Source organism: Psammomys obesus, unplaced genomic scaffold (genome assembly GCF_907164565.1).
Source record: "Psammomys obesus unplaced genomic scaffold, mPsaObe1.curated_primary_1811, whole genome shotgun sequence".
Classification (NCBI taxonomy): domain Eukaryota; kingdom Metazoa; phylum Chordata; class Mammalia; order Rodentia; family Muridae; genus Psammomys; species Psammomys obesus.
Window position 1 is genome coordinate 9533478 of NW_026585691.1, and position 26514 is coordinate 9559991.

At 45.1% G+C, this 26514-nt stretch overlaps 1 protein-coding gene across 5 annotated transcripts in view; it reads left to right on the forward strand.

The window, feature by feature from the left end:
- Nedd4 (NEDD4 E3 ubiquitin protein ligase) overlaps window positions 1-26514 on the forward strand; it is an 85696-nt gene that overhangs the window by 24351 nt on the left and 34831 nt on the right. For 2 of the 5 annotated variants that reach the window (XM_055598347.1, XM_055598359.1), the window contains exons 1-3: window positions 6636-8063; window positions 23264-23314; window positions 24728-24789. In XM_055598347.1, coding sequence (XP_055454322.1) covers window positions 6636-8063; window positions 23264-23314; window positions 24728-24789 — 1541 coding nt within the window. Of the gene's footprint in view, window positions 1-6635; window positions 8064-23263; window positions 23315-24727; window positions 24790-26514 lie in introns of those variants that run through there. The other 3 variants (XM_055598375.1, XM_055598350.1, XM_055598366.1) reach the window with 3 other exon arrangements.

Genomic DNA, 26514 nt, shown 5'->3' on the forward strand with positions numbered 1-26514 from the left:
ACCATCTGTTAAGACTATTATTTGTTTGTGTCTGTGCGTGCATGTTTGTTTGTGTGTGTTCATGCCCTTGAGTGTGGAAGCTAGAAGAGGTCATCAGATCTCTTGTAGCTAGAGTCCAGGCATTTGCAGGACATGTGACTGATGGTGTGTGTGTTGGCTTCTGAACTCTGGTTTTTCATGATGTTGAAGCAAGCACTCTTAACCACTGAGTCATTTCTCCAGCCCTGATGATTGATTTTTAAACCATGAAATGTGCATACACACAAAATACACAGCGCAAATTTTTACATTTAGTAACAAGACAAATGTTTGTGTACAGATACCTCAGCTGAGGCACCAGAACATTCACAGCCTCTGAAGGCTTCTTGTACCCCTTTCTCCATATGTAGTGGCTACTATCCTACGTTTTCTGTTTAACATTTCTTTGCTTTCTAAAATATTTTTACTGTGTGTGTATATATTGTTTCCTTTTGCATATTTTAAATGTTATATTTTTAAAATTATATATATATATATGTATGCGTTTCTGTGTGTAAATGAGTGCAGTGCCCATGGAAGCCAGGAGATGGCGTCAGATTCCCTGGAACTAGAATTCGAAGTGTTTGTGAGTCGCCTGACATGGGTACTACGAACTGAACTCGGGTCCTCTCAATAGCCATCTCTCAAGCTCCCTTTTGCGTATTTTTAAACTCAAACATGCAGCATGTTTCTGACAGGCTTTTTCCTTACTGTTTTGAGAGTGATCCACAATGGTGCATTTTCACCCAGGCACCGTTTTCCACCCCCTGCAGGAATACCATAAGTCACGCATGAACCGTACATACTGGATACTCCACTCATTTCGAGTTGCTTTTCTCGACTGATAGATGCCCTGGCTCTAGTTTCTTGTACTTATGACTGAGAGCATCTCTCGGCTAGGGATTGAGGCTGAATTTCTGGTCCTTTGACTTCACTCGCTGTTACAACTATATTCAAGTTATTTAAAAGTCATCCACAAAGAGGGATAGCTCTTTCTGCTCTCCACCATGCGTGGTTATCTAGTCCTTCCTTCCAGTGGCGTCATGGGTGTGACTGTTTCTTCACTGCCAACACTGGTATTTATTTATCAAACCCTTTGTTTTATTAACATTTTTTGAGAATTTATGTGTGTGTGTCATGATGAGCTGGAAGAGAAAAATGACTTCGGTAGTAGTGATTAAGCACATATAGATGATAAACTTGTTGCTTAAAGCTTAAGAAAAAAAGGATTTTAAAAATTGTATGCATGTGTGTATATGTGCAGCTGTGTGCAGGGCCCACAGGGCAGAAGAAGGTATTAGATCTCCTTGGGGTAGGAGTTACAAGCAGTCGTGAGCTGCCCAGCAAAGATGCTGGGAACTGAGCTCCAGTTCTCGGCAAGAGAAGTGTGCAGTCACAGTGGCTGCTCAATCGCTGCTCCGTCTCTCCAGCTCCGAAACTTAAAACTGTTAAGGTAAAAGCAAAGCCATGCATTAATCAAGCTGTAACAGATCCCACGCTGAGGACTGTGGAGTCCATTAGAGGCTGGCTCTGAGCTGACACATTAGTCATAACCCAGACAAATCAGAAATGTTCTCCCACGTTAGAACATGAGGATCCAGAAACAGCACAGAAGTGCATCCTGCTCATCCCAGTGCTTGGGAAGCAGAGGCAGGAAGACCTAAGTTGTAGGGTCACCCTCAGCTGCACAAGGAGCCATGGAGCCAGCTTGGACCTATAGGAGATCTTATCTCCAAAAATCAAAATTACAAAATGTATTATTTAAAATAAAATGAAGATGCCTCTTCTGTCTCATGAAACAGTGGCTTCGAAAACACTCGGAAAATCCCCTCACTCCCAGATGATATGATCTCACTATGTAGCTCTGGCTGTCCTGGAACTCATTATGTTGTCCACACCGGCCTTTACCTCACAGATACCTGCCTGTTTCTGCCTCCCAATCAAGTGTTGGGGTTAAAGGCATGTATTCTTATGCCTGGCTGTTTTTATTTAGTTTAATTGAATTTATTTATTTATTGAGGCAGGGTTTTCATGCATCCATCCCAGCCTGACTTCAAACTCCATTGATCACTGAACATGACCTTCAACTTCTGATGCTGCCTCCACCTCCTCCGTGCTGGGATCACAGGTGTGTGCCTCCACATCTGCTGGCGCTGTGGAGCTGAGACTCAAACTCTGGGCTTCCTACACATTACACAGTAGACCACCGATGGAGCCTCATCCCAGCCTCAGAACTTTCTTCATGATGATACAGATTAAAAATGTCGTTTATTTAATTTTTATCATGGAGGCCGAGCATTGTGGCCCATGCCTGTAATTCTAGCATTCTAAGAGGCAGAGGCAGGTAGATCACTGTGTGTTCAAGGCCAGCCTGGTCTATAAAGCCAGTCCAGGACAGCCAAGGCTACACAGAGAAACCCTGTCTTGAAAAACCAAAAACCAAACTTAGCTGGAGCAGGGAGCAGAGTGCCACCGACATCTCAGCACATAACTGGAGTTCATAAATTACCTAAGGCCTGGGGGGGGCGCAGAGCCATCAGGCTGGCCACCCAGCAGTAGGCTTCCATCACTGTAAACATCCGTCCTTGAAACCGTGACTGACTTAGCACATCTCCTTGGAAAAGTAGGGTGAAGAGCACAGTATAATTTTAAGTAGAAATAATTTCCAGTCATCTGGAAAATGTTTCCCAAGTCACACATGATACTTGCTTTTGAGAGAAAGAATGCAGCTACATTCCTTTTTTTTTTTTTTTTTTAAGCTGATTTTAAGGCTTGAGGTGATGGTGGTAGTGGCAGTCCATACATGCAGGGGTGATGGGAGTTTAGGATGATGTGACTAAAAACAAAGCGAAGAACAAAAATAACACATTTCTGCTCACCAGTTCGCAGGTGCCTGCGTGTCACCAGTCTAAGGACTACAGTGCATGTGTGCGTTCTGCCACCAAAGGCTCATGGGTAGAGACATTGTGCTTCTGAGACTCTGGTTATTTATTCTTCCAGGGTTTGAGACAGGGAAGATTTTAAGGCACTAGTTCACAGGGTTGTACATGCTGACTGGTCTGGAATCAGTGGGGAAGCTGAATACATGCAGCCAGGATTTCTCTATGGGAGGCAGAGACAGATTCTTTTGGAGGCTGGAGAGATGGCTCTGTGGTTAAGAGTGGGTACGGAGGATTCGTGTTGGGCCCTCAGGCAGCTCACAACTGTAACTCTAGCCCCAAAGGGCTCTTGTGCCTCTGGCCCCCGCAGACACTGCAGTTACTTGATTGTACACAAACATACACACTTGCATAATTAAAAATATTAAACATAAGTCTTAGCATAAAATTAAGATTGCCTCCCTCTTTGAGAAACCTGTTCTCTCTTTTGAGGCCTTCAGCCGATTTGGACGAGGCTCACTCACACTGTGGAAGGTCAGTTGCATTTACTAAAAGTCCACTGGTTTTCCTCTTCTTCGCATCTGTAGAAATACCTTCAGCATTGTATGGATTGGAATTTACCAGACAACCAAGTGTCCTAATGTAGTTGAAGTTGATGGGTACAGTTAGCACAGGAGATGGCAGCCTTTAAGGTCCATCTGTCCACATGGCATAGATGATCACCTTATTCTAGGGGAAATAACTAATGACCAAAGAGCTCAGAGCAGGGTCCAGCCTTAGGACCTGTCTACCAAGCAGTGACCAGACAGCTGAGAGTGAGGACCCAAGCTGCAGTCCCAGGGCCTGTGCATTTCTTTCCAGGCTCCTGATTTCGACGGGACAGGCTCAGAGTCCTCCCGGAGGAGGGCTGCCAGCACATCCCGTTCCTCCGGCTTGAGGTCAGAGTTGACACTGGCCCTAGTCACTGTGGGGTGTGGCTCCTGCACTGCCTTAGACCTGAGCCCACAATGCAGGCTATGCAGCATCTTGGGATTTTAACACACAGTTGTCTAGCCTGGCTCCTTGGCTCACCTCTCTCTAAATTCTTCAGTTATCACTGTTTCTCATCCGTCTGTAGAACTTTTAAATATTCCTTTAAAAATAGCAACTGGATTATCTTTGTTGTTGAGACAGTATCTCACATAGCCCGGGCTGTCCTCAAACTTAGCAAGTATTGGAAGATTACCTCCCGGCTCCACCTCCCGAATGCTGGGATTATGGGTGCCACCATACCAGGTGTATAGGGTGCAGGGTCATAGCCAGGGCTTCGTGCCTGTGAGGTTAGCACTCTACCAACTGAGCTACACCCCAGTCCTCGATCAACTTCAGAAAGCAAAACAAAACAAACCCCAGCAAACTCAAAGAAAGAAATCGGGTACTGAGGGTGACTGCAGTGACAGTGTCCACCCACCATCCCTGCCCCCACCCTCCCAGCTGTGTGGTTTGGTTTATGTTCAGTAGGATCCCAAAATAGGGGAGGCCTGGTTGTGGGCCTCCCACTCCGGAAGCTCAAAATCTCATCGCCATGTTTGTCAAATGCCTGACGTCTGGGATTGTTTTATATTAACAATCAGTTTTGCTCACTAACTGTAAGTTTTATCCCGACCGAGGCCTGTGTTCTTAGATTGTACTGATTATCCGATTCCAAGTGACCCATTTAAAATGGCAAACCCCTACCTTAATCCAAAAAGAAAGTTAGAAGGAAGAAACAAGCTTAGGACTTTTCCTTTTTTACAGAAAAAAGTAATAAAAAAGGAGAATTTACTGGAGTCTATAAAGGCATAATTAAATAAATTAAACCAAAGGAACATAATTATTATATTAATAAACTATTATCTATGTTCTTATTCCAGTCAAATAAAATTTTTTCAAATTCTAGTTTGTTATGAATTAAGTGGTCAAAAATACTATTAGAAATTTGGAATTAAAAACATCTAACTTAAGCAGTTTTCTTTTTTAAAAAGAGTATATGTTTTACATATTTGCTTTCACTTAGGAAAAAAAACTTACTTAGAAAAAATACAACTTGGGTGTAGTACTCTGTGGTATAAACAACTAAACTATTTTGCTTTTTTACTTTTCCTATGAATGAGCCAGTATATACTTACTGGTGGAGTTCTTGCTATAAAATTCAGGTAAGGGGTTTAAATATACCCTAGAGTATTATTTAAAAATAAATTTGTTTCTTTCAAATAGAATACCAACCTTGGTCTGTTACATTTGGGAGAGAAATTAAAATATTGAGCTTTTATTGCCAAGTAAGCTGAAAATACAGTAAAGGTTAAGTAAACACAAATCAGAAATACATATATATATATACACACAAAATCACAGCCTCTAAAGACAGGCCGTCTACTGTTCTCTGCTGTGAGAGTTTTATCAGCTCTCGTAATTCTATCTCAAAGGCCGCGCCAGCGGGCAGAAATGTAAACAAGTGCCCACTTTGTTTATATAATGAAATATGTGGCCTGGTTTGTATTTCTTTATAGGTACCTAACAGCTGCATGGGTTGTTTCAAAGCACCAGCAGGGGCCAGCAGAGGGCTCTTCCAGAACAGAATTGGCATTGAGATATGTTTATTTGATGTGTTAAATCCTTTTTAGGCTTCTTTACTTACCACAACACTCTCTCTAAGTGAATGAATTGCACACAGTGGAATAAAATATCCAATGTGTTCAGACTATATTGGGGTGTAGCTTTTCTGTCTAATCTGCATATATTTTTAATGGCATGTTTGCCTAGGCTATTTCTTGGCAGGATTTTAATAGTCAAAATAAAAACGGCATCATTTAAAGGCTGTACTACTTGGCTGCAAAAAGCCTTAAAATTACAGGACAAAATGGTTGATGACAGCTTCTCTTCAGCATTTTTTTTTTTTTTAATTTCCCCTGGAGGAGGTGTTCGGTGTTTACAACAGTGTTACTAGGCTCATTTTGTAGTTCAGTCTGTCAACTTTCACTTTCATAACTGTGTTTTGCTGAAATATTTATCTGTTTAATTTAACGCTAAGGTTTTGCCCCTTGAAGTTTTCATATTTCTAAATGTATTCAACTGTTTGCACTTAACTCACTCTAAAAAATATTCTGATCCATATTCCCGGCATTAACTAACCTGACTGAATCCCCCAGTATGGCTACTGTTTGGAAATTCAATCTTGAGTTTGATACGCAGTCACACGGGTTCATTCCTACCCACTTCCTGTAATCCTATACCGTTGGGTGAAAATGCTAGTGGTCAGGCTCGCCTGGGGAAAGGGTAGGCACCGCGATTTCGGGAGTTGAGTGTTCGTTTTGTAGGGCTGGAGTGAAAAACACGGTTTCGAGTTGAAATGCAAGAAGCTTGTTGTTCCTGCGTTACTCATTCATGCAAATTGGCGAAGGTATAATTGAAACAAGGTTGGCTGTGTTTGAGTCAGGGCTGCAGCTGAGCTCAGCTTAAAGGTCGCTGGAAATCAAGTGCTTTGTCAGTGAAGGCATCCTGACTCCGCGAAACGTCAGTCTGGGGCATGGGTCGTCCTTTTCTATGAAATCTGGTAGCTCGAGTTGCCCTAGAGCTGAAGACCAGCCTCCTGACCAGCTTTTTTCACACCACCGATGGTTTTTTTTCCTCTGGATGCAGCGCAGCTGCTGCTATCCTGCCTACAGAGAAGAGATCTTTGTTTTGACTCTCAGCCCTGAACATGCTTGGAAATGAGAACAAATGGCACAGAGTTTACGATTGCACTTTGCAGCCAGAAGAAGCAAGACTTACCCTCTGTCGGAACCCTCCGGAGATGACCTGGATAGCCACGTTCACACACACGGCAAGAGGCCGCCCCGGATCTCAGTGGCCAGTGTGGTTCAAATGAGGCTGACCCCCAGACAGACGCCACTGGCTCCGTGGGTAGAGCAGAGATCATCGGAAAGCAGTGACAAGAAAAGCAGCTGCCTGCAGATTTCGCTGCAGCCCCGGGCCAGTGGGTGTCTTCCGCCTCGCACCGTGGTGGCTGACAGGGACGATACTTCCTTTACCTCTGTTCTGAAGGATGGCGTTTGCAGCAGCCCCGGGCCTGACAGCGAGCTGCCCGGTGCCAGCGATGGCAGCCTCTTCGGTCCCTCTGCTGTGTGCCACGGCAGCCTCGGCAACTTCTCAGCCAGTGACAGTGGGTCCTGCAGCAGCAGCGGCAGTGACTGTGGGTCTTGTGCAAGCACCGCCAGCAGAGGCTCCTACACCAGCAGCGTTGTGAGCGACAGCAGTGGCTACGAGACTTCACCTTCTGACAGCGCCTCCAGCAGAAGCGTGCCGGTCAGCGCCCATCCTCGTGAGGTTACGTGCACAAGTCCCAGTGGGCTTGCCTTTACCCATGAGGACCTGGAGCGTGGGGTCGAGATCATGAAGCTGCCAGTGAGCAGGAACGCAAAGGCCCCACTGAAGCGCTGCACGTCTTTGGTCATCTTCCCCAGGAGCCCTTCAAACACCCCACCGGCGTCCCCGACGAGCAGAGGTGCCTACCAGACCTCGCACCAGTTGGCTGTGTCTCCTACCGAAACTGCACAGCAGGAAGATGCTTCCGGCACCAAAGGCTTTCTGTCGACAGCCGTCAACGGGCTTCGGTTATCTAAAACAGTTCGAGCTCCCGGAGAAGTCAGAGATGTGCGGCCACTCCACGCCAAGGGCTCGTTGCAGAAGAAAATTGTCATTTCAAATAGTAGGCCCAAACAGACTGTGTGTGAGAAGCTGCCTGAAGGATTTTCCCATCTTTCGTTGCACTTAACCCAACAAAAAACAACCACCACGTCGGATTGTGAAAACACACGTCGTGGTGGCCCATCAGGGAGGTCAGAACTTCAGCCCCAGTCTGATGTGGACCATGGCATGCTCACGCCACACACGGATTACCATATAAACATGTGTGGAGAGTTGGAAAGACCAAATGCACAGATAAGGAAAAGCCGGGCTGCTTTGCAAAGAAGTATCTCATTGGGTGGGCCATACCCAGATATTTCCTGTTTACCCAGCCTGAAGCACAATTGTTCAAAGGGGGGATCATCCCAGTTGCTCATAAAGTTTGCATCTGGGCATGACGGTGGAGCTGGTAGTTGGTGGGGAGAGAGAGACTTGGCAGATGGGCTGTCTGGTGTCTGTAAGGTAAGTGTCTTCTGGTCTTGTTAAATGCTGCGTTTAGCTAGTGACTTCCCGAAACCGTTAGTTATTCTGATTATAATTGATTGTGGCAGTATCTGTTTTTCTGGACCTTGGCAAGGGAGTATTTGGAAAGCATCAACTTTATATTTGAAAACCCGAAGAACTCTCCATAGTTTCCCACTCCTCATTATTTTACCTTTTTTTTTTTTTTTTACTATTAAAAAAAAAAGTAATAGTAAAAAAAATAGAAAAAAAAAAGGCTTTTTTTTTTTTTTTTTTTTTTTATTTGTCTAAAACAAAAAATATTTCTTAAACCGTCTTTGTCTTAGTACAGTAAGTCCTGGGGTGTTTGTTTTTATGCATAGCCCCAGGTTCTCTTTTCCCACCTTCAGAAATTGTCGTTTACTTCTCTTAGTAATTATTGTGAAATAAAGCCACTGTGGAATTCTTTAAAAAAAAAAAAAAAAGTAAGCCCGAACACAAAAATGTGACAACCTGCTTATAAATGAACATAGAAGAAATAATTTTAAAATACATGCATTCGTAAGATCGCTGATTTTTAAAAAAGACTATTGTATTTCGTGTTTTAAGAAGAGGAAAAATTAATGGGTTTTGCATTTATATATACTCTAACCACAGGAATGTTGTTTCCACCCTATTTTTCTTGAGTTGCCAGTTAATGCCGCCTCCCAAAATGTAACTCAGTTTTTCAACAGTATTGATTTCTAAACTTTATGTGTTTTAATTGGCTTTAACTGACTAGGTAGTTCCTATAATTTTCTGTTTACTACATTAGTTTGTTGTTCTGACAATGTTGCTTTATTTTATTAGTAATTTAACTCTTAACAAATTTTAGCCAGATGGGCTCTTTATGTAATTTGGCTTTTCCAAAGCATTTAAAGTGTTTTGAACTAAAGGAGCCTTTAAAATTTCTGTATTTGGAAGGTCTTGCTAAATTCCAGGAAATTTAATTGTTTTTCTGACTGCATTAGCTCTAAATTGACAGCAAATAGGTTTTCCTTTTTTCTTTTTGGTTTTGGGGGGACCTTAACTGTTTTCATGACACCCAGTATTAAATATTGGGGGAAATTTTTTAGATACTGTCTAGACAAATGGAGTTAGAAAATTAGGTAATTGGTCTTTTTTTTTTTTTTTTCTTTTTTTTCTTTCTTTTGGAATCAGGCAAATATAATCATTGTTGCTGAGGTTAATCTATTAAGTTATTTTACTGGGGATAAAGAAAGATCAGCTTTTAAAATTTGGTCTGTGTTTTAGAGTTATTCATTTCATTTGAAAATTTCTTCTAAAACAGTTTTTAGGGCATTATAATTGGCTTAATTCCCTACCCCCCCCCCAAGCAATATACCAAAAGAGTTGAGCACTGGGATCTTGAAGCAAAGTTAATAATCTGCTGATTCAGTCAGTGTTACCTGCAGGCTACTCTATATTCTAAGAAACCTGAAGACGTCATTAACCTGGAAAGAATTAGAGAAATAGCCTCAAGAACAGTTGTTATTGTGGTAACATTATCATTTGTCACTGAAGCTTTCCAAGGGGGCACTTTAAATGTACCCAGTGAAATATAAACTAAATGATGTTTGCCTGGCTAAGAATATGTTTTCACGGGCCTTTAAACTTTCTAGCAAACTAACAAATACTGCTTTGTAACAACCTAATGCCTAACTTTGTGCCTGAACTCCGTTGAAAGACTCCAGAAGCTGCCATTTGTCTGACAACTTTAAGTTGTTCTTCAACATGTATTGAACCTTATAAAAAAAAAAACTGTAAGCAATATAACAGTTATATTTATTGTTCACTGTGTCTAAATTAATCTCTCTGATAAATTGCAAATTGAGAGCTCATACTAATTCCTTTTCTAAACATGAGGTAGCACAGTTATGACATTTCAGAAGTAATACTGTTTATCAATAATGATATATTAATCTAATTATAGTGGTTTATTGTAACTCACTTATAAATAAACAGCTCCCAAAATATTTCCCATGTCTCCAGTTAGTCTGGGTTCATGTTCAGATATGCTGAGTCTGCATTCACATTTAACAAGTTGATACTGGAGTTGCTCGTGGTAATGTCAGCTATCTGTCCTGAGCAGCAGTGAAATCGAATAACTGCTTTGGTCAGAGACCCTGGTGTCTGAGGCAGAGAGGTCTTCAGATTCTCTCCTCGTGTGTTTAGCAACGAGCTACCGGCAGCCTCGTGTCGCGTTGATAGCCCTCTTCTAACCCCAGCTCGTAAATGACTGATGCCTGGTGAAGACTTTACCTGTGTCTAAGACAGAGGCTGTTCCTTGTGCTTATAGCCAAGACTGGAGATAGGTTTGTGATAATGTCTATTTTAAGCAAAAACCAACTGGCTTTTGTTTTGCTTTTTGTGCATTTAGTGCATTTCAAGTGCAATATTACAAAGGTAGAGCCAGTATGATGGCCTTTGCTCTGCCAGGAAAAGTTTAGTGTTTTCATTGAGCAGTATGGTAGTTTTGTCAGAAATAGATTAAGGAGCTAAGGGGCATCATACACAGTTCTGAAAGTTAATACTGAATTTTCTAAAATCTGCATTTCACTTCCTTGTTATTCGTTCACTTTCCCCTATGTGGTATGTTCTGCATCTCCTTTGTTATGTTGTTAACATCCTCAGAGGTTCCTCTGCCTTGCTCCTCTACCTTCACACTGGACCCTGGCTTGTACATGCCTTCCGTCATCCATTTATGCTCACGTTCCATTAGGAAATCTTTGTATTTGTTTTCTTTTTGTTATAAAAGGGTTTTTTGCTCATTGTCCAGTACTGAACCCTAGGAAAGCATATTGCTTAAGCCTAAAGGAATAGATCTTAAAATATTTTTATGTCTTAATTATTATAGTCACTATTAATCTCAAGATGACACAATTCAGTAATTAATAATTCTTTCAAAGATCATGTCTTAAATAGTTGCATATTTTAGCATTCATTTTTTAGTATTTTATATTTTATGTAATTTAATGGACATTAATCTAAGACAGCAAGTCTATTTTGAATGACACTTAATCTTTCCTATAAAAAATGTATAAACAAATGTCAACCCTGGAATTGTAATCCAGCAATATAAGGAACCAGTTTTAGGAATTTGACAAAAAAAAAAAAAAAAAAAAAAAAAAAGAGTATGTTTCTTTGAGTTGAGGAATTATGGTGACTTTAGGAGTCTTCAGGACCTGGCTTATTTGCTTCTCCAAGAACACTAGGTATTCTCTGCAGGTGTGTCATTTCTGATTCATCTAGCATGCATTTCAGCATTGGGCCCTGGGAAGAAAAGATGGATAATGTGTAATCTTTGTTTGAGGGAATAGCTGCCGTTCCAGAAACAGAGACAGTAAAAAAATAACCGTCGCTAATGGTTGCGTGACCCCCCAGAGATGGACAATTGTGTGAGAAAGAAGCAGGACACTGAAGGGACCCGTTACAGAGGAAGCAGGTGTCAGGGGAGTTGGGTCTCGACACGAGTGAGTTGAAGTTTCCCAGAAAAGTCCTGATAGATATTCCAGGGCGGGGATTCTCCCTCAGCACTGTTCATATTTGGGGCCAGATAACTTTTTGTTGTTGGGGCTGGGCTGTCTTGTGCACTGCAGGCTGGTGAGCAGTGAGCCTGACCATCACACCCTCCATACCAGTTGCACACCCCCCTGGAGTGCCAGCCAAAATGTCTCTAGGCAGTGCCACATATCCTCCAGGGCCTGTGCCTCCTGGTAAGACTTGCTCCTTGAGGCAAAAGTCTCCGTGCACGAAGGCCAGAAATGTGCAAAGGCCTTGTGCTGTAGTCACTCAGTGCGACTCAAGTGAGAGGGCATGGAAGGGCATGCATGGTGCTTGAGGTGGAGTTACAGTAGGCCTGGCACCCTGTGCTGAAAAGAAAGTCCTTTATGTCCTGTTAGCAGACAGCACTTAGTCAACAGCCATCTTTATTTTATTTAAATAATTTTAAGTGTGTGTGGGTGTGTCTGTGGGGTGCCTGTGTGGGTATGTGTATGTGGGTGTAGGTTTCCTGAGAGACCAGGTGTCTTGAATCTTGTGGAGCTGGAGTGACAGGCGGTTGTGAGCCACTTGATGTGGGAGCTGGGAAGCCAACTCAGATCTTCTCTAGGAGTAGTATGTGCTCTTAGACTGAGCCACCTCTCCAGCCCTGTCAATGGCTCTCTTTATTCTACGAGTTCACTTTTGTATTTCTAAGAGGTGAGCATTTGTGGTACCTGGGACGTTAAGTGACTGCTTTTCTTCCCTTGTGTGACTAGATGATGCTGTGTACTAAGGTAGGGTGTACAGGAGGCCCTGGGAGTGCTGTCAGGGCTGTGAGAGGAGCTGGGAGTCTAGACTAATAGGTAGGAGTGTGCTCAGAGCCTCGGGGAAGGATCACCTCAGCTAGGCCATGCATCCCATGGGACACGGTGGGGACCGCTGATTTTGAGGAGAGGGGGACCCACTGAGTCAGCACGAAGTCCAGGGGAGCTCGGTGGCATGGAGTGAGGGGAAGGGCCAGAAGACAGCGTCCACGTTTACAGAGAACTCAACTGTCCATCACGTGTAGTAGTTAGCAGGCCGCTGGTGAACAAGAGTCAGCTGGGAAACCCCAGGGCTAAAGCCCAGGTTGAAATCATGAAATAGCGGGAACAGCAAGCATAGGTGCCGGCAGACAGCTAGTGTGACAGTGTGGACAAGGTCTGCTTTAATGATTGCTCCATAGAAGACTTGGTATTGGGTGATTTTAAGATGAAATAAGACAAACTCTGTCTCTACAAAGAAAGTGCTGTCTTTTCCAGGACTGGGGCATGCTCTCTGCTCTTTCTCCTTGGGACTTTAGGTAGGATGCTGTAGCAGTGTCCTGTGAGGGAACAAAAAACTATGGGTGGGAACTCAGGACTCCTGTGCATAGCTCTGATTAGTCTTTAAGGATGTAATGCTCTTATCAGTATTTTGAGAATTTCATGCATGCATACAGCATGTTCTGATCATAGTCACCCCTAACTCCTCCCAGATTCACCCTTGCTCCCTTTCCCCATTCCAACGCTGTATCCTTTTCCCCCCCCACTGATTCCAGTTTATGCTGTTCATATGCTCACGGGTATGGGCCATCCAGTGGAGCATGTCAACAGCATTGCTCTGCTCTCCTCGGCCTCTTGTCTGACACCAAAAATAAAATAGAGCCGACAAAATGGCGCAGCAGGTAAAGGCACTCACTGCCAAGGCTGACAACCTGAGAGTTATCCCTGAGACCCACAGGGTGGAGGGGGAGAATCAGTTCCCACAGGTGCACTTTGACCTCCACCATGCACTGTGGCACATGCAGGCGTGTGCACACACATACAAATAGATAAATATAATAAAACATTTGTAGAAAGAAGCAGAGCCTCTGTGTAGAAGTGAGCCAAGGTTTCTAAGGCCGCTTCCTAGAAACTGTGAGGAATAGGCAGCTGCGTCAGTTTCTTGTAAGATACGGAGCCTGCTTGTGCTAGCTGTTGTGAACCCTTCTGGATCGTGATGGGTGACAAGACAAGATTAGACCTGGAGAGGCCAGGCCTGGGAGTGTGGCCAAGCTGGAGGCTTGGCAGAGTTGCTGGGTGTGGCTGGGCCACGTGCTGAGGTTGGGAAGGTGATGAGCGGAAGGGGAGGCTGGGAGAAGGGGAAGCAGTTAGTTTTCTGTCAGCCTATCCCCAGAGCATCCGAAGCATGGCTGGGGTCTGCTGCAGGCTCCAGGGTAGGCCCTTGTGGGAGGCTAGAAGGCTGTAGTCAGAGGATGACAGGTGCTGAGAGATCAAAGAACAATGGTGAGAACAGCAGAGAAGCAGATCTGCCCCAGGCGGTGAGCTGACCTGCGGGCTGTTCATGTGGAGGTGGTTGTTGGAAGCGGCCTCACCCCTGCTAAAATTTAAAAACCTGCTGGGATATAATCCCACCAGCAGCTGGTCTGAGTGCGAAAAGAGAGTGCCTGGCGTGGCACTGAACCCTCAGCTCACCAGATGCAGAAAACCCCGACTTAGTCAGCTGGCACATTTCTAGATAAGGTCTTGGATGCCTGTGGAGGGGAGAAAGCATCAGACCGCCTTGGGACTTGGAGGAAGAGCACAGCCACAGGCATCTGGGAGGGTCTAGACTGAACTGGACCGTGAGATGGGGGAGAAAAAGGGGAGTGAAAGAAGACCAAGAGAGGATCCCTTGCCTTTCCGAGTGTGGGAACCTGTACCTTTACTCTCCATTCTCAGGCAAAGGCAGGTGGATCTCTGTGGATAGAGAGACCCTGTCTCAAAAACAACAAAAATAAAAGATGTTCCTTGGTGCTTAACTTCTCTAATACACCAGAATGGAGGGAGTCTGCTGTTTCTGTCAACACTTAGTACTATCTGCGTGACAGTTCAAGAATTTAGGAAGTGGGAGGCTGGAATTCATCATCAAACACAAAACAGTTTCACAGAAGAAGGAAAATAGGACATTAAAAGAATGTTCAGATCTGTTAGATGTAGGAATTGATGGTGATTTCAGGGATGGAATTTGAAAGAAAATGGTTCCTTTGTAACTTCATGGATTTGATTATTTTCTGTGTGAAATAAGACAGTGGTGGTTTAGATTTGATTCCTGATACTATATGTAAAATAATTGACACCCAGTTTATATTCAGATGTTTAAACCCTGAATTTAGCCATTAAAAGGGGACACACAAAAGAGGCTGTGCCAGGAGTGGTGGCACACGCCTGTAAGCCCAGCACTTGGGGAGGCAGAGGCAGGCGGATCTCTATGAGTTTGAAGCCAGTTCGGCCTACAAATTGGGTCCTGGACAGCCAAGGCTACATAGAGAAACCTTCTATCTCGAAAAACAAACACAAACAAAAAAAGGGAGGCTGCATTTGTGTTTGGCACACTGTCAGTCTTACTGAAAATAATGACATTCAGACTTTACACAGTCTTAGATGTCGAAGTGAGTTCTTACCGCATGGTGACATTTCGTTCCATGTTGAGTGATATATACACATCTTTTGTTCGTGGAAATAGTTGAGAGTTAACCAAAATCTGCAACCCGGAAACATTTGTGCTACTTTATTTTTAATTTATTTTTTACTTTATATGTATGCGTGATTTGCCTGCATGTATGTAAGTCCATGTACATGTCTGGTGTCCCCTGAACCATCTCTCCAGGTCCTTTGTACGCTCCTTTGAAAACGGTTCTTATGTTAAGTTTCTCCTTCTCAACATGAGGACTGAAAAGTGCACAATTGTCATGTTCTGTTTTCCTTAACTCTTCTGGCTTATTTAAGCAACATTTGAATCCTCTAGACATACTTTCTTCCATCATGACAGTCAGGACTAACGAGACTGGAGACTGTTTAACTCTCAAACTGCCTTATGTAGTAATTGAGACATTGTATACTATGAGGGCACAGTTCTCCTTAAAGGATTACGTTTTTCTAAACCTTCATAGTGCTACTGAAAGCCATGTTACTACTTTTCAAGTATAAATCTACATTTTAAAAATCTTAGCAATTTTCTTCCCCTAGGGCAACTTAAGATGAGCTCACATCACACGCAGAGATGTCGCTCGTGGCGTTAGGGGGCTTGGTGCCCTGGCAGAAGCCCTGAGTTTGGTTCCCAGCACCCACACCAGGCAGCTCCTAACCACAGTGTTGGTTAATGAATAAAGTCACGGCCCCTTTGGGAGGGGGTGGAGAGGAGCTTGCTGGCTGAGGGTGACCTGACAGCCTGGCAGGGACAGATAACCAAACTAAGCTATTTAAGTGATGACTGAGTGGTTCTCCTAAGTGAATATCTCGTCTCTGGGGTGAGTGCCAGTGGAATATTGTGATCCTGACTCAAGGATTAGTTTCCACAGTAGACTCTGATTCATAGCCTACACATTCCACTAACTGGTACCCTAGAACTTGCTGTCTGAGTAAGAGACCAGATCAAGTTTTCTGCAAGGAAAATCAAATGGAGAAGCCTTTAAAGGACCTCTCAATAAAGGCTGTCAGGCTAGCTTACAGTTGTCACTATTTAATAACACGAGTTCCTCCGAGCCTGAAGTGGGGATCCTCCAAATGGTTGCCGAGTTTCGAGTGACTCCTTTAGCTAAGAGTGACCTTTCCTCATGACCAAGGCTCAGCCCTCTTACAGGGTCATGAAGCTTAATGGACACTCAGGTCACCTTCAACACAAATGAGTTTAACTAAAGTGTTTACCGGAAACATTGTATGAGCCTGATGTAAGTAGCAAAAATTATTCTAGGGTTTGAAGAACTTTTAATTGAGATGAGAGGACAACATAATGTATAGAAAACAGCCAGAGGAAAAATGCTGTAATATATAATAATCACCAGTTCATATAGCTGACCATCAAAATTCCAAGGTGTGTGAAGGCCCATACACTAAATTTTTATCGCAGTAGCAACATGCCTAATTGAAAAGTTAAATGTGCCTTCCTTAAGGATTTCCTGTCTATTCTATTTCTAGAATTCCTATTGACCAGAGTTGGCACTTTTTAGATGGATCCTATAATTGTTTTTCCTCTCTTTTTTTATTTCTTCCTTATTCTGATTCCAGAAAATTACTCCCAAGTTTTCCCTTTAATTTTAATTTTTTCAGTTTTAGTTTTTAATTATTTTAAATTTTTAAAGTTTCAATTGGGTTGGGGTACTTCTTTTTTTGTTGTTGTTGTTTGTTTGTTTTGAGACCATGTCTCATATTCCAAGCTGGCCTGGGAATCACTGTGAAGCCAGGAATGAGCTTGAACTTGGGACCCTCTGCCTCTGCTCTTGTGGTTCTCACCACGCACATTTATGCTGTGCTGGGCCTTGAACTTGGGCTCCTTGCTCACTAGTCAAACACTACCAGCCGAGCTGTATCCCCAGTCCTTGTAGGGACAGAACGTCACTTCGTCACTTCGTAGCCCAGGCTGGCTTAGACTTCACTGTGTACCCAGGATTAGCTGCAAATTTGGAGCAATCCACCTGCTTTTGCATCAAGTGCTAGGGCTGCAGGTGTGAGGCACCATGCCCATCTTTCTTATTTTCTGATACTTAACTGCTCGTTATAGAAGCAAGGTGCATTCTCAGCTAGGGCAGAGAATCATTCAGTTCAAGAATCCTTGTTTTGTTTGGGATGTTACATTGTTTCTTTACTCATTGTAGCTAATTCCCTCTTCCCCATGTGCCTGTTGCTCTTTGAGACAGGGTTTCTTTATTTGGTCCTGACTGTCCTGGACCTCACTATGTGTAGACCAGGCTGGCCTTGGACTCCTAGAGCTCTGACTGCCTCTAGCTCCTGAGTGTCGGGTTAAAAGCCTGTATAAAAGGTGACACACGCAGTGACCTTGCGGATTCTTGACAATACACTAAGTATAAGCATCCGTTTCTGTCACTCACAGACATTGAACTGTCCTAATCAAAATGCGATGGAGCTGGGCCATGGTGGCACACAACTCTAATCCCAGCACTTGGAAGGCAGAGGGAGGTGGATCTCTGAGTTCTATGCCAGCCTGATCTATAGAGTAAGTTCCAGGACAGCCAGGGCTACATAAAGAAACCCTGTCTTGGAAAACAAAACAAAACCAACCAAACAAACAAAACTGTGTGTAAGAGAACAGCAGGATGGCTCAGTCAGTAAAGTGCTTGTCAGGCGAGGGTGAGGGCCTGAGTTGGAGTTGCACCACCCTCGGAATAAACTGGCTGTGGTGGCACACGATGGGAGGCAGAGGCAGGCAGATCACTAGGCCTGCAGGACAGCTATCCTAGTCAGTGGCCCCAGGTTCCCTTGGAAGACACTGTCTGGGGAAAAACCAAAAACCAAAAAACCGGGGGGGGGGGTAATGCTCGAGGAATGACCTGAGCGTGCCCTGCGGTCTCCACCTATTTCCGCACACATGCACCACACGCTGGTGCACACATATGCGCTCCCAGAAGTGTGTCTGAGGGACTAGTGGCAGAAGACAGCATCTGGCCTGCTGCTGGAGCTGGTGGCGTGCTCCCCGGCATTCTGTCTAACAGCCTGGTCGGAGAGCTTGGTGTATGCTTCCACAGGGTCAGTCAGTGGATGTGTTTCACACGCCGTATTGCGGACAGCTTCCGCAGTACTGAAGGACTAAGTGTCCACACGCCTGACTCGGGCCCCGTGGACCGAAGCTCAGCACCGTTACGGTCTAAGGTGCCCTACCGCAGGCTGACAGGATAGGAAAACCCAACCCGGGAAAGCTGCTTAGGAAAGGTTATTTTGGTAAAAATCACACCAGAAGGAAAAAACAAGTGTCTGGAGGAAAAATTCCATCAGGATGACTACAGCCTGATGAATAATGCTCCCGGCCGAGCAGCGTGCGGCACAGGTCAAGTCCATTCCTGTTGCCGTTGTTGAGGGACAGCAAAGGCCAGAGATTATTAATCCGTGTTTCTGGAGACTCAGTTTCCCTCTTTCCTGTCTCTCTCTTCCCAGCCTGTGGCCAGAGGTGTGGAGTGCTTTGTTTTCTATTTTTCATGTGTCTGTGTGTGTGAATAGTCTTAGAGTCTGGATCTCTGGCCTTTGCGTTTGTAGGCCTACAGTTCAGCCGCCAAGCTGCCTTCCAGGTCCTCTGATTACTTTTATGGGCCTTACAATACACCCAGCATGCTCCACCTCCTGTAATACCACCTCCTGTAATTTTACCCTCCTGCTCCTCAACGTCTCACGAAAACTGCCTGTGTCGTTAAAAGCTATTCTCTTTATTTTCAGCAGTATTTAAAACCTTTTATTATGGAAAATTTCAGACACACAAAGAAGTAGGAAGAATAATGCAGTAAATGAGTGCCCCCCCTCCCTCAGTTTCAAACACTGTTAATGTTTGCAGTCATTTTATCCAGCATCTGTGTTTCTTTTTCTATATTATTAATTTTGTTTTGTGATTCCCCTTGCATCATTCCTAAGAACTGTGCCTGTTACTGTTTGTTGGTGGTTGGGGAAAACGCTACCAAAACTTCAACAAACAAATTGTGCTTTCTAAGTATATTTTGTTAAAAAGTGCCTTGCTAGGGCGTCCCGCATTAAAAACAAAAACTAAAGACATTTTATTTTCTTATGTATGTACACCATACGCTGTATACACACGTATGATCATGAAGTCCAGGCCACATAGCAAGCTCTAATCCAGTCTGGGCTACACAAAGAGAGAACTTATTAAAAAACAAAACCAAACCACAAACTGTAGGCTGAAAGCCTTGATGAGTGACTAAAGTGTAATTATTAAAGAATTAAAAAAATCAAACCCTAAATTAATAGCACTGTGCAGTGTGCTTGGGCTCACCGCTGTGTAACACACACCTGTAGCTCAGCAGTTGATGAATTTCAGCTTTGTTTACCTGAAGCTGTGGCAGTGAAAATTGCCTCGGTCCAGCAATGACGTCACACTGTGACTAGTGGTGTTACCTTTTGTGTTGTTGTGTCTGGTGTATTGGCCAGTGTGCTCCTGTTTGTAGGGTGCTTGGGGGGGCCCAGGTGGGTGTCTCGTGTCTTCCCCTCTTGCTCTCACTGAACCTTACGTTCACCAGTTGGGCTAGACTGAACGGCCAGTGCGCCCCAGTGCTCGGATGGCAGGTTCACAGCGTGGTACCCAGCCTCTTCGTAAGTGTTTTCTTTTATGTACACGGGTGCTTTGCTTGCTCATCTGTGTAGGTGTGCAGTGCCTGCGGAGGCCAGAAGGGGCGTCCCATTGCCTGGATCTGGGGTCACAGGCAGCTGTGAGCTGCCCTGGGGGTTCTGAGAAGCAGACCCAGGTCCAGCATGCACTCTGCACAGGCACTCGCACGCACACACGAATTGTGCCCACACACACAAGTACACACACAAATTTCTCATTCTCGTAGAAATTTACTTTAAAAGATAAATTTGGATTTCCCCCCTTTTTAACATCCTAAAAGGTATTTTTCAGAACCTCAAATTGTGTCATCTAGTCTCAGAGTATGATTTGTCCACTGGTAGCAATGCTGTTCAGAGTCGCCTGGCATTCTGAACTCCTGCTCATACTCTCAGGCCTCCTTAAGTAACTTACATTTTCCCAAGTGCCAGTCTGCTTCTGGAGCAGGCGGCTCCAGAAATAACTGCCGCAGAGCAATGCTCGGGGCTCCGAGTGTGGAGCGGTTGGCCAGGGATACGGTAATGAGCATCACAGATGCGCTTGCCCCGCAGCAGTGAACTAGTGAGTGCTTTTCCTTCGTGAATGGAAAAAGCACCCCGGATTGCCGTTTACCTACAGAAGCCATGTGCCTAGACTCCGCTGGGGAGCCCCCCGCCCCCGCTCATACTCCCCTCCTCAGACCACATCGTAAATGGTTTGCTTGGGAGAACAGTTCCTTCTATGATACTGGAAATGCTGCTCTGCATGGTTGGTTTATTCTGTATAGATGTTCAGAAACTCAGTTCAGAGGTCAGAGAGATGGCTCAGGGTAAAGTGCTTGCAGAACAGCCAGGGAATCCCAGTCCAGTCCCTGGAACCCAGGGCACAGATTTGACCCATTGCTGTGGCATGCATGAACCTGCCTGTGCCTTCCCTCTGGGCACGCGCACGTGTGCGCACACACACAGAGCGATCACTTAAAAACCTCTCTTCAGGCTGGCCAGATGGCTCAGTCTTAAAGCGCTTGCCATGAAAGCATGGAGTTGGAGTTTGATCCACAGAACCCCATGAAGGCCAGGCGTGGCACAGTAGACTTATAATCCCAGGGCTTGGCACTTTGGAGACAGGTGGGTTCCTGAGGCTTGTGAGCCACTGAGCTCCAGGCTAGCCGGTGAGAGGCAGGCCTTCAGGAAGGGAGGCAGACAGCGCTGGAGAAACTTGAGGACAGGAGCCCACGTGCACACACACACACACAGGCACACAGAGGCATGCGAAACTCAGGTTTATTTGCTTTTAAAAAGAAAGACCATACGGCTGGGGCGATGGCTCGGTCTGTTAACTGCCTGAGGTACCAACAGAGGTTCTGAGGTTGGAAACCCTCAGCCCACAGCTGGCCGTGTCAGCGTGCACCTGGAAAGCCAGCGCTGGGAAGGGGGCCTTGCCACAGACAGGAAGACCCGAGAGCTTGTCGGCCACCCGCCTAGGCCAGTCAGCTCCAGGTTCAACGAGAAACCTGTCTCAGAAAGCAAGCCAGAGTAATAGAGGAGAGGAAGGCACGTGACGGCACCCTCGCCTCCACTTGTACCCCTGTGGGTACACACCCATCCACACTTAGAGTGGTTAAACTTCATGGGAATTGTATGTCAGAACCTTAAAAAAATGACCCTTGTGTGCAATTAATTGTGTTGATGTAGGTGCAGGGCAGGGTGTGTGAGTATGCGTGTAGCCACGGAGGATAGCATCGGAGGCCCCAGAGCTGGGGTTCCACGTGAATGGTAACATTGCAGAGGCAGCACCCCCCCCCACTTATTTGTTCATTCATGTATTAGTTTTGAGTGTTTAGTTAGTTTATATGTATGGGCATTTTACTTGCACACAGGTCTGTGTGTCACTTGTGTGCCCAGAGGAGGGCCTAGGATCCTTTGGAACTGGAGTTTCGGACAGTTGTGAGCCGCGGTGTGGGTGCTGGGACTTGAAGCCCAGGTCCTCTTCAACTTCGGAACCTCTCTCCAGCTGTTTGTGTTAGTCCTGGGATTTGAACTCAGGTCCTCAAGCTTGCAGAGCTGGCCCACTGCGTCGCCTCCCAGCCCACAGCTGGTGTTCCTGATCCTTTTCCTCCCTCTGTTTGGACTTGAACTTCACCCTGGCGCCTGTCCTCCTGTGCAGTGCTGCCTCCCTCATCTACCAGCCGACTGGCGGCCCCGTCGTGTCCCTTTGTCAGCCCTGAGCCTCTCTGTTTCCCTTTTAGTTTTGAGGGTTGTTTCTTTGCTAGATGAGAAGCCTAGGTGCCTTGGTTCCTTGACAGACAGCATTCTTTTGTCTTCTCATTTCCAGTGTGTTTAGTGGATAACCTGCTGTCATTTGTAGTCTTCCTCAAATTATGTGCGTATGGGCGCTGGATTGATGGCCCAGATGGTTAAGAGCATCGACTGCTCTTCCTAAGGATCCAGATTCAACTCCTGGCACCCGCATGGCAACTGCCTACAGCTCCACTTGCAGGAGATCAGACGCCTCTTCTAGCCTCTTTTGGACACCGCGTACACGTGGTGCACACATACGTGCAAGCTAAATGTCCATAGACTTAAAATAAAATGAAATAAAGATTTAAGAGGTGGGGGGGGGGCGCCACGTACGTGTGCCTGCAGGACCCCACGGAGCTGGAGGTACAGGCAACTGGGAATATAATGGGCACCAACCTTGGGGCCGCTGGAGAAGCAGCAAGCAGTCTCCACCTCCCAGCACCTCTTGAGCCCCACCATGTGTGTTCTTATTCCCTGCGTGCAGCGGTCTGGGGTGATTTTCCCCCATTACCTCCAGCATTTAATAATGGAGTGCTTTTTCATTCAGATTGGCCATGTGTCAGTTGATTGAACTTACTGAAAATTTAGCTTCTGTTTTCCCAAATGGAAAAATCTTTGCCTGCTTTTAGTTTGTCAAATACTATTCTGCCTTCTTCCTCCCCCTTGCTTCCTGTCTAGTAAGTTTCATTGCCCGTGGTTGTTAACGGGCAGAGGGCGCTGTGTTCTCCTTCCTTGACGACTCAAACTCTCATTCTAGCAAACCGACTTAGCTGGATTAGGAATGGTGTCTCCCTCTCATGAACATTACCTGGAGCCTGTGCTCTGTCCTTTGAGCCTTGTACCTTCAACATGGAAGCCGTTGTCTTTTTTTTTTGTTTCTCCCTGAGACTTTCTCTCTCTCCCATTCTGTTGTTAACTCTACCCTTGGCTTTCCCACCCCTCAAGCCAGGGCGCTGCAGATGTCTGCTTAAGGACTAAGCAGTGCCATGTGTGCTGCGTGGTCGTGTGACTGTGGCTCCTCCCCAGCATGGCTCCTCCTTCAGGCCTGGCTCCTCCTGCTTCTGCAGCCATCCCGGTGTACTTGGCCTGAGTGTTCAGTAATTACCTGCAGGAGGGCTGGCTTGCGACTGCTGCCCTGCCAGGGGGCACAGCATGTCACCTCGTGCTCCTCCCCGTTGACTTTCTGCTGGTGCTGCAGGGGCTCAGACAACGGCGTTCGTGTGTGAGAGTGGTGTTCTCATCGAAGCGCAATGGTGGCGTTGACTGTATCAGTAATGCTGCTTCTCCTTCCTTTTACAGACAAGAGATGATTTCCTAGGTCAAGTGGACGTCCCTCTCTATCCTTTACCGGTTAGTATAGGCGTCCCTGATTGTGGGGTTTGTGTTTGTTAATTTAATAACTGCTAACGTGAGTGTTTGGTGTACAAGCTGTTTCCTGAAATTCACCTCAGTTTTCCATTTCACTCTTCTCTGAGATTCCATACATGAGCTCCAGCAAGAAACACTGGGGTTGGTTAGCAAAGTGGAGACGAGTTAAAGGGTTTAGGATTATCCCCCTAAGCAGAACAGCAAGAGCGTAGGCTCGCGGTCGGGAAGTAGACTTCACGACAGTGAAAGCCCTTAAGAATCGAGTTGGAAATACAGCAGTGATAAAGGCTTTGGAAGCCTTTCAGCATCAGGTGTCACTGGGGGTTGGAGAGATGGCTCAGTGCTTAAGAGGACTGGAGTTCAGTTCCCAGCACTCAGCTAGCCGCTCACATCCACCAGAACCCGCAGGCCCATGGGATCCGGGGTCCTCTTCTGGCTTCTGATGGATCCTAGACACATGGTGCACATTTGGACATATTTGATTTCAGTATAAAATTGGAGAAATGAAAGTTTAAAGTGGGCAGTTAGTAGCAGTGTACAAGTACATTGTGTAGGGAAAAGAAACAGGGTTGAGGGCTTTCACTATTCAAGTAAGAGATGAGGGGCCAGGTAGAAAACCTTAGCCAGTGTGGGTGGGCCAAAGGAAAGTCAGAAGACAGAGTGGAAAAGAACCAAGAAAAGAACGTAACGGATTTTTAAGGAAATAGTTTCATGTTGTATGCGGCAGGTCTGTACCTGTGATCCTGATACTCGGGAGGCTGAGGCAGGAGGATTACAACGTTGATGCCAGCCTGGTGTTATAGTGAGAACTTTCATACAAATAAATAAGTAAATAAAGTTTCAAGGCACAGAGGGTAGCAGAGGAGTAGAGAAGTAATGAGAAGAGCAGAGGGTGAAGAGAGAAAACCTCGCTCCTGTATCTGTTGGATGGAGGCTCCTGGCCCTGCAGCCTTTAGTGATCATAAGCTCTCACAATGTTTGACCTGCTCTTACATTCCAGGCTGTTTATGTCTTGGCTGTAGAACTCTCTCTACGTTCTAACGAAGCCAAGCTCCGGGCATGATGCGTATCGCGTGCTCCTCCTGTACAGGGTTGTCCCCACACTGCACTGTCACCTTGCTGACCACCAGCCCTGCCCGTTCCCGCCCACCTCTCACCCCTCCCCACCCCTCCCCCCACCCGCTCCACCCCCACACTCCCTCTCTGCCCCCACATCCCAACCCGCCCTCCCTGTTCCCCACTTAGTTGTGGGTCTTCTGTGCAAGAAGCAATAGCCATGGGGTTGCCAGCCAGCCCTCTTAACAAGTTAAAACTGCCTCTCTCATTCTTCAGTCACGCCTTCCATTACAGTTCATCAATAATCTTGAAAGTCCTTAAACCCCTTTCTCATTTTAGACAGAAAACCCAAGAATGGAGAGACCATATACGTTCAAGGATTTCGTTCTCCATCCAAGAAGGTCAGTAAATATAAGATTTATAGCACATTAAGCTTGATTTTTCTTTTGAGGCTTTTATTTTATGAAGATGCGTCTACCTGAATGTACACCATGAGTGTGCGGTGCCCAAGGAGCCCAAAAGAGGGTGTCAGCTTCCTTGGGACTGGAGTTACAGACTGTGTGAGCTGTCGTGTGGACACTGAGAAGTGAACCGGGGTCCTCTGCAAGAGCAGCCAGTGCTCTTAAACCCAGTGCCATCCCTCCAGCTACACACACTAAGCCTTTTGTGTCAGGAACCTTTATCCTCCTTTTCAAAACTCCAGGATTTAAATGCACCGTAAATAAGCCATTCAAATATATTGCATTATTTATTCCTTTTAAAAGGCTTACTTATTTCAGATCTTGAAACATACCGAGTTGGCCTGAAGAGGCCTCAGGTGTTTTTAGTGCTTGTTAGTCTTTTGGGGACCCAACACTCATGTTGTGTGGCTCACAGCCTCAGCCGTGGGGGATCTGATGCTTGCCTGGTGTCTGTGGTCACACACAAGGACATACAAAATACACACACACAGAGGCACACATGCATAGAAGTAAGAACAAAATAAATCTTTAAACAATGTAAAAGTACTTTGTTCTCATTGCAAATAAGATTCTGAAATAGATACAGAAAGCAGGAAAAAAAATTCCCCCTTGTATTTATCCTGTAGATAGCTATAATTCAATTAAAACAAATGTCTAGCATGATAGGCACAAGAAGAAATTCAGAAAATTACCTATGTTTTACAAAATTTAATTAAAAAATATTTTAGAAGACTCACATTCAGAGAAAATAGCATGAACAGAGAATAGAATTTAAACCCAAAGGGCAGACTTCTGATTCCTTTTTTCTGAACTGAATTACATGGTTCCTTAAAAACTCACTCATTTTATTTTGTGTCAGAGTGTTTTACCTGCTTATAGTGCTGGAGGAGGCCAGAAGAGAACAGCAGGTCCCCTGGAACTGGAGTTAGAGACATCTGTGGGCCACCAATGGGTGCTGAGAACTGAACCTGGGTCCTCTGTAAGAGCAGATAGTGCCCTTAACCAATGAGCCATCTCTCCAGCCCCCAAAACTTAAATTTTAAGTTGTAAACGAAACTCCTTTTGGTCTTTTGTGCTAATTAGCCAAGTAAAGTCCATTTAGAATGTGTGGTTTATCATCACAAGCCAAAGTAACCCGTTTGTGAAAACTGTAGCATTTACTTTATTCCTTCAAACTAAGACATACATTTGAATAGTGCATGACAGGCTTTAGCCTATTCTTTGTAATATAAATATTAAACAAACAGGAGCCCATGTTTCTGTATTTTACCATCTATTCTTTCTGTGAGAGAAACCCTGCATTTAATTCCTGTAGGAGCCTAGGAGTTGAATTTTTCTCTCTCTCTTTTCCCCTTTAGTTTTGGATTGATTGCATGTGTGCATACCAAGAATAGCTAAGCAAATATTTTCCCTCTTTTTTGTTGACCTGCTAGAAACTCTGTAGAATATCTTTAAAAAAAAAAAAAAAAAAAAAAAAAAGTCCTCTCCTGCGTGCATTGACTGCGCTGCAGTAAAGCTCCCTGGGATTCTGCTCTGCCCAGTCACACCCTCTCCCATCGTGGATCCCGGCCCACGAGCCAGCTGGGTTTTCTCTGGTCTTTCACTTCACCAGCTTCCCTTTTTCCCCCTTCCTTCGTCCCCTCCTCTTTACCCAGTCCCTTTCCT